The sequence below is a fragment of the Sprattus sprattus genome (assembly GCF_963457725.1).
Source record: "Sprattus sprattus genome assembly, chromosome: 12".
Taxonomy (NCBI): Eukaryota; Metazoa; Chordata; class Actinopteri; order Clupeiformes; family Clupeidae; genus Sprattus; species Sprattus sprattus.
Genome location: NC_137910.1, coordinates 6,333,056 through 6,340,555, shown reverse-complemented (window position 1 = coordinate 6,340,555; position 7,500 = coordinate 6,333,056). Strand labels below are relative to the sequence as shown.

At 45.2% G+C, this 7,500-nt stretch overlaps 1 protein-coding gene across 1 annotated transcript in view; it reads left to right on the top strand.

Annotated features, from left to right (window-relative positions):
- rims1a (regulating synaptic membrane exocytosis 1a) overlaps positions 1-7,500 on the top strand; it is a gene marked incomplete at both ends in the record, with an annotated part of 101,804 nt that overhangs the window by 35,985 nt on the left and 58,319 nt on the right. Inside the window, 1 exon segment of the mRNA XM_080848570.1 lies at positions 1,180-1,393. Coding sequence (XP_080704696.1) covers positions 1,180-1,393 — 214 coding nt within the window.

Sequence of the window (7,500 nt, the reverse complement as noted above, 5' to 3'; positions counted from 1 at the left end):
CTCAGAATAATGTTTATATTCCAAGACTAAGACCTACTTATCTTTATTGTTTATCATCACTATTTTGGATGTGCATACATTTTTTAAAATTTTTTATTGAGTGAATAAAGTAATAAGAGACTGTGGAATCCTGTGCAGTTTAATCTTCATTACGATTTGTACAGATGATGAATTCCTGCTGGTTTGAGAGATCCCAGATAGGAGCTGATTTTAGAACACTTCTGGCCCTGATCTGGCATGGAGCCTAACCTCCCCCTGACCTCATCCTGACCCTAACCCTGACCCTAACCCTGACCCTAACCCCAGCCATATTAGGGTCAGCTGGTATTTCAGATCAGTCATGGCTCTCTGCTTACCTGACCCATTATGTTTTGCTCTCTTTTCTCCTCCTCTCACACATTCATTCTGCTCACCTCCTCCACCACCTCCCTCCCACTCACCTCCTCCACCACCTCCCTCCCACTCACCTCCTCCACCACCTCCCTCCCACTCACCTCCTCCACCACCTCCCTCCCACTCACCTCCTCCACCACCTCCCTCGCACTCACCTCCTCCACCACCTCCCTCCCACTCACCTCCTCCACCACCTCCCTCGCACTCACCTCCTCCACCACCTCCCTCCCACTCACCTCCTCCACCACCTCCCTCGCACTCCTCCATTATCTCCTCCCCCTCTTTCATGTCCTCCCCACTTCTCTTCCACGGCCCTCTCTCTCTCTTCCACTCTTCCTCATCTCTGTCCATTTTCCCTCCTCCTCCTTTTCAACTGCTTTCATCCTCCTCTCTCTCCATCTCTCTGTCTTTCCTTTGTCCATGCCCTCTATCTCTCCACTCTTCTATATTTCTTTCCATTTTCTCTACTCCCATTCAACTTCATTCCTCCTCCTTCTCTCCCGCCCCTTCTCTCTCTCCATCAATCCCCCCTTTTCCTCTCTCTCTCTCTCTCCATCAACCCCCCCTTTACCTCTTTCTCTCTCTCTCTCTCTCCATCAACCCCCCCTTTCTCTCTCTCTCCATCAACCCCCCCTTTACCTCTTTCTCTCTCTCTCCATCAATCCCCCCTTTTCCTCTCTCTCTCTCTCTCCATCAATCCCCCCTTTTCCTCTCTCTCTCTCTCTCTCTCTCTCTCTCTCTCTCTCTCTCTCTCTCTCTCTCTCTCTCCCTCTCTCTCTCTCTCAGTTTGCACCAGCAGTTTTCCAGCTATAAGGAGCAGGTGCGGCGGCAGGTGAGCACGGAGACGCGGCAGCAGTCGGGCCAGGCCAAGGACGACGCGCCCACCTGTGGCATCTGCCACAAGACCAAGTTCGCCGACGGCTGCGGCAACGTCTGCTCCTACTGCCAGACCAAGTTCTGTGCCCGCTGCGGGGGAAGAGTCTCTCTGCGTGCCAACAATGTGAGTCGCCGCCCACTGCCAAAACACTCGCCGGAAGTCAACCATAACCTGTGTTTGTGCTGTCTTGCGGGTTGGATTGCATGTTTAAAGAGACAGGAAGTTGTTGACTCATGTCCAGTGCTCAGACACACTCACGCTGGTCTGTTCTCCCCAGGAGATCAGAGAGTACTGCAACTAGGGAGGAATGAATAGTCATACACATTGAAATAGTGAACTGTAGCATGGAATAGAATGGAGGAGACTTGAATTGTCTTTATATGTATGTAGACATTTGGAGAGGGATTTGTGTAACTATTTGTAGTAGGATCAAAGTTGGGTCTATTAGCACAATGAGAGCGCTTGAAGTATTGTAAACCCAGCGGTAAGTGGTTAACAGTGAAAGGGATAGATGGTGGTGGTGTCTGGGGAAGCCGTCCTGGTCGATTCTCAACAGTGTTAGGACTGCAACTTCAATGAATTGTCTCATTGTTGAGTGTCAAAGTCATGTGTGTTCAGTTACAGATTATAAAAAATTCAGTGTATGATTCCTCATCCTTAGCTAAACGTACACACTACAGTTAGCTGACAGACGCCTCGCAAATCACACCAACCGTTTTTGCATCAGGTTACATGTCCAATGTTCCAATAGCCTACTCCTGACACATGCAGGACATTTCCCATACATTTCTGAGTCTTAACTCAAAGTCCCTTTTCTTACTCTACCCTTCATGTCTGCATGTGCAAAATAATTGGCAGCACCTGCCCCTCCAGAAGTTTCCTGAGTGGTTATGACAAAGTTGAAATTTCAGTCACTGATCATTTTTTTAATTGTAAGCATGTATTGTAGTGATGGCTGTTAGGATGTCAAGATGTCCGCCTGTGGTTTTATGATACAATATTGTGCTTTATAGTACGTTAAACATTAGTGTGTGTGTGTGCCCTGAGGAAGAGGTGGGTGGGGAAGCAGGAGGTGAGGTGGGTGTAAGACCACTGAAAAGGGAGGAGTGTGTGTGTGTGTGTGTGTGTGTGTGTGTGTTGGGTGCCGGATGGAGGCTCGACCAAAGAGCCCAGCGCGGAGCAGGGAAAGGTTAATTGGGCATTAGACGGAGGATGCAGAGGGGGGGGGGGGGGTCTCCGCGGGGCCGCCCGTGAAGGCGAGGCTGCCGCAGCGTCTTGATGAAGCAGGGGCGGACCCCACACGGCGAGGGCCCCTAAAATTGGAGCCCGCCTCCCATGGCGTGATATTTACTGGGGCTCCTGTGCTCCACGGTGCCTGCCGTCACATCCACAGGGCTAATTAGCACAGCCCCCATAATGAGCACAGTGGAGAGAGAGGGAGAGAGAGAGAGAGAGCGAGAGAGAGGGAGCGAGAGAGAGAGAGTGGAGGAGTGGTGGTGAGAGAGAGGGCAAAGAAAAATATAAAAGAGAGTAATTGATAGAGAGAGAAAAAAACATCAGAGAGATAATGTGTATGTGCGTCTGTGTGTGTATGTGCGTCTGTGTGTGTGTGTGTGTGTGTGTGTGTGTGTGTGTCTGCGTGTATGGTATGTTGTGAGTGTTTTGAGGCCCCGGGGGGGTTTGTATTTACCACAGATTCAAACCTGGCCTCCTGGAGACATGCTCATACCTGCGTCTGTCAGTTAAAAACAAAATGGAATGCTTTCATTATTACAGCTAACTTTTGCTTGAGTTTGCATGCGTCTGTATGCATGCAGTTTTCACTAGTATCTGACGGAGATCGTTATTCTGTGTGTGTGTATGTATATTTAATGTAGACATTTAGGAGAGCAGAACAGTCCATTTTCTGCTGAGTGCTGTTTTATTTCTGACATTCTTTAAATGTAGTTTTGCTTAATGTATGCTTAAATGTGAGTAGCATACTGCTGAGTCAGTGTTTCCTCCTTGTTTCCTGTGGGGGGCAGCATACTTTACTTTCTGTTTCAACCAAAACTGTCATCGAATTTCAGCCGGGTCATTTAGAAACAAAAGTTAACATGGACTATCCCTGCTGGAGGATTACACATGCAGCATTCAGAAGCTGATTAACAGCAGTTACAGTTATGGTTTCTTTATGCAATTGTTTCTTTATTAGTAATGTTTCACCCTTTAGTGTAGTTATGTAATGTGTGGTGAAATGAGGGGAAATCGCACCATGCAGTGGAGAGTAGATTGGTTTTTCAGGAGTTTTCAGGATTAGGGTCTAGGACAAGGAAATAGTGCAGTGAAATGACCAATACCAAAGTCCAGAAGAGGACAAGGAGATGCTGTTAGTGGTTTGTGTTCATGTTTACAACTTCAGTATTGGTATTCAGTCAGATAGACTTTATTGTTAGTAGTACCATAAAAAAATCTAATAGAATAATAAATCACATTAAAATGAAAATAAAAGCTTGCATCTAGCATCAACACTGTAATGGAAGTTCTTCATATGGAGTGTCTTCTCAGTGTGCTGAGAGGATTTATGAGTAACCGTGTGGTTTCACGGTAACCAACTTCACTTCTCTCCACTGATGTGCCAGTGAAGTATTGCACTCACATCTTTAGCGTTTCATTTCTCCCTTTAATACATGCCTTCTCTCTCTCTCTTTCTCTGTTTATTTCTGACATTTCTTTTTCATGTTGGAACGCTGAAAATGAAGGATGACAAAGTGGTAAGAGCTCTTCACATTCTCTTGCTCTGACTCACTGAAAGCTCCTCTGTGTCCCTGTGTTTGTGTGTGTGTGTGTGTGTGTGTGTTTGTGTGTGTGTGTGTGTGTGTGTGTGTGTGTGTGTGTGTGTGTGTGTGTGTGTGTGTGGGGTGTGTGTGTGTGTGTGTGTGTGTGTGTGTGTGTGTGTGTGTGTGTGTGTGTGTGTGTGTGTGCAAGCAAGGTCGCCATCTTTCCATTCATCCAGTCACATTTCTTCTCAAAGTGCGTCCGTTTGAAAAGATTCTGCTCACGTGTCACTTCCCTTCTGTCATCTTTTTCTCAAACACACCTTTTCCTTTGGATGACATTGCCTCTCTGTCTTCGTTTGATTCAGTCTTACCTCTCTGTCTTCGTTTGATTCAGTCTTACTGTGGGCTAGGAATCACAGTCATTCATTTGAAGTGTCATGGACAATCAATGAGGACCTCAATCAGACACTTCACCTCACAGGCATTTCTAAACAAACAAATCATCTTAAAAAAATTGACCCTAAAAACTCTAAATTAGTCATTTTACTCCACAAAATTGGATAATACATTCATGCCTCACCCAAAACCATTGTACAATACATACCATACAGACAGCGTATTGCAAATACCTGTCATTCCCACTCTTGCATCAGACGGTTTAGAGAAGTCACACACAGTATCTCCCATACATCACATTCTGAGCCTGATCCAGACGTCCAGACACGTTATTCAGATCTGTATGGACGAATCGGATGCATCCCATCCGAGCTCTTGTCTCTAACCTGTCCTCTCCTACCCTGTGTCCCCCAATCCCACTCGGTAGAGTCTCATTCTGAAAGACAGGGTAAGCTGTGCACTGAATGCGGACCCCTCACTCTGCATGTCCTCTGATGTGTCTGTTACAAACTCAGATATGAGTTTGCATGAGTATGTTTCCCGTCACAGAGGAGATTACTTTCAAATGACAATGACATCTTTACAATATATTGCTATAGTTATGTTATAATATTGCATTTTGTGCTAAGTAGTGCATTGCTTTAGTGCTAGCTTTTAGCTTTTAGTTTTGCATCATCACAATGATTGACTAAAATAGGACTAAGCATTTACATTAAATAGAATAAGGCAGTCTAAATGCAATATGGATGTTATTGTTATTAAAATAATATTTTGGTGGCTTGCCAATTGGAATTGACCACTATGGGATTGCTGTACTTGCCTACTCCACCACTAACAGTGCAAGCTGATATATTAGCCTTTTTCCAAAGCCTGTTGGCCGTGCCTTTTCCCCTTGATGAATGCATTTACACATTCCTCTTGCTTCCGCTTCAATTCTTTGATGTTTGCTGGCATTGCTACAACTGTTTGTATCACTTCGACCAGCTCTACAACTGCCGCCATTGTTGTAACTTCATTTCAACAAAATGCTTTACTTTAACATCTTCACAACTAGCTACTCACACTTTTAAGACAAGACTGTTCAAGTTTAACTGGCCTTTTAAGACAAGAGTATGCTAGTTTAACTGGCTTTTTAAGACAAGAGTGTGTTAGTTAAACTGGCCTTTTAAGACAAGAGTGTGCTAGTTTAACTGGCCTTTTAAGACAAGAGTGTGCTAGTTTAACTGACCTTTTAAGACAAGAGTGTGTTAGTTTAACTGGCCTTTTAAGACAAGAGTGTGCTAGTTTATCTGGCCTTTTAAGACAAGAGTATGCAAGTTTAACTGGCCTTTTAAGAAAAGAGTGTGCTAGTTTAACTGGCCTTTCAAGACAAGAGTGTGCTAGTTTAACTGGCCTTTTCAGAAAAGAGTGTGCCAGTTTAACTGGCCTTTAAGACAAGAGTGTGCTAGTTTAACTGACCTTTTAAGACAAGAGTGTGCTAGTTTAACTGGCCTTTTAAGACAAGAGTGTGCTAGTTTAACTGACCTTTTAAGACAAGAGTGTGCACGTTTAACTGGCCTTTTAAGACAAGAGTGTGCTAGTTTAATAGTGTGGCATGTTGGGTACAAATGCCCTCAGATGTTGCATTGCAGTTAAACTAGTTGCTGCACTCTTCGCCTGACACCCACAAGCACACTTTCATTTTAGATATGAATGTTAAGAAGAAGTGTTTTCTGTGTTGCATGTGTGGTATTACACGTAGAATCACATTTACGGGTAAATCCAGGCACGACAAGACTACTTTTAATGTGAAGCTGCCATTACAGGACTAATGTATCCAATGTATCTCAGTAAAGTGGACTGTTAGGGCATTCAGAATCTTTAATTTTTTGAATTCAATATGGAGGATGTGGACAGGCGTGCAAATGAAAACAATGCATCATAATCACATTTAAGAAGCCTCCATTAAGAAACCTCCATTGCTATGAGACAGGATACTGTAAGAGACTGGGTGTGGCAATACTGGAGGCTAGCTGTGTGTTTGGTCTTGCATGTTTCCACCCTGGCATGGGGGGGGGGTGGCTGTGGACATTTTCTGGCCTTTTAAGACAAGAGTGTGCAAGTTTGTGGGGGGGGGGGGGGGGGTGGCTGTGGACATTTTCTGGCCTTTTAAGACAAGAGTGTGGGAAGTCACCTTGATTAAACTGATTCAGGGGATTTGGCTGTGGTTTCCGACTTGCTTGGCACTGGCATCCTTGCTTGCATCTGTGCTGCTTACCCAATGGTTCCAGTATGTTGCATCTACTCTGTCTTTCCGGTTATTTCTTTCTTTCTTTTTTTCGTTGTTGTTTTTTTCCTCTCAAGGCTGCGGCATTAGTTAATAAAAAGCACCGCTTTGGAACACGTCGGACCACATAAAACAGAGCGCGGCCCGATTGCCGAGCTTATTAGCCAAATGATGATCGGGCCTCCTGGCAGTATCTGCGTTCTCTTCTCCAGCCAAGCATTTCTCCCCAAGCATCTCTCTGTTTTTGAAGTTGGCTGGCGTCTTCAGTTTTCTCCCCCTGCCCCCCCTCCCCCCACCACGTCTTCCTCCCTTCTCTCTCTCTTTCTTTCTTTCTTTCTTTCTTTCTTTCTTTCTTTCTTTCGCTCAAGGATCCATTTCAAGCACTGGTCAGTTGTCTGCTGGGCTGGGTGCTCTCTGGTTGCTTTCTCCACTGTGCATTTTTCACCCCCTGAATATCGATGGGCAGGTGGGGAGGGGGAGAAAAAAAAAAAGAACATGGAGCAAAGTGTCATTTCCTGCCTGAAAGCAACACCATGAGATGATTAGTATTGATTCTCGCTCTCTCTTGTGGCTTTTGCATCTGGTTGGTGGAAATGTTTCATTGACTGGGATCACGGAATTGGCTGTCTGGCTGCACGTCTCCGAGTGTGGGTGCATTGCAATGCCCCTTTTGCGAGGCAGAAATGTCTTCTATGAGCCTTTATCTGGTATTACAGTAATGGCATGAAAGTCGTTTTTCAGTGGTGGGTCTTGCCGGTGGGTTAGTGCCAGCCTGTGGCTAAACTGGGTACTGCAGGAGAGGTGCTCTA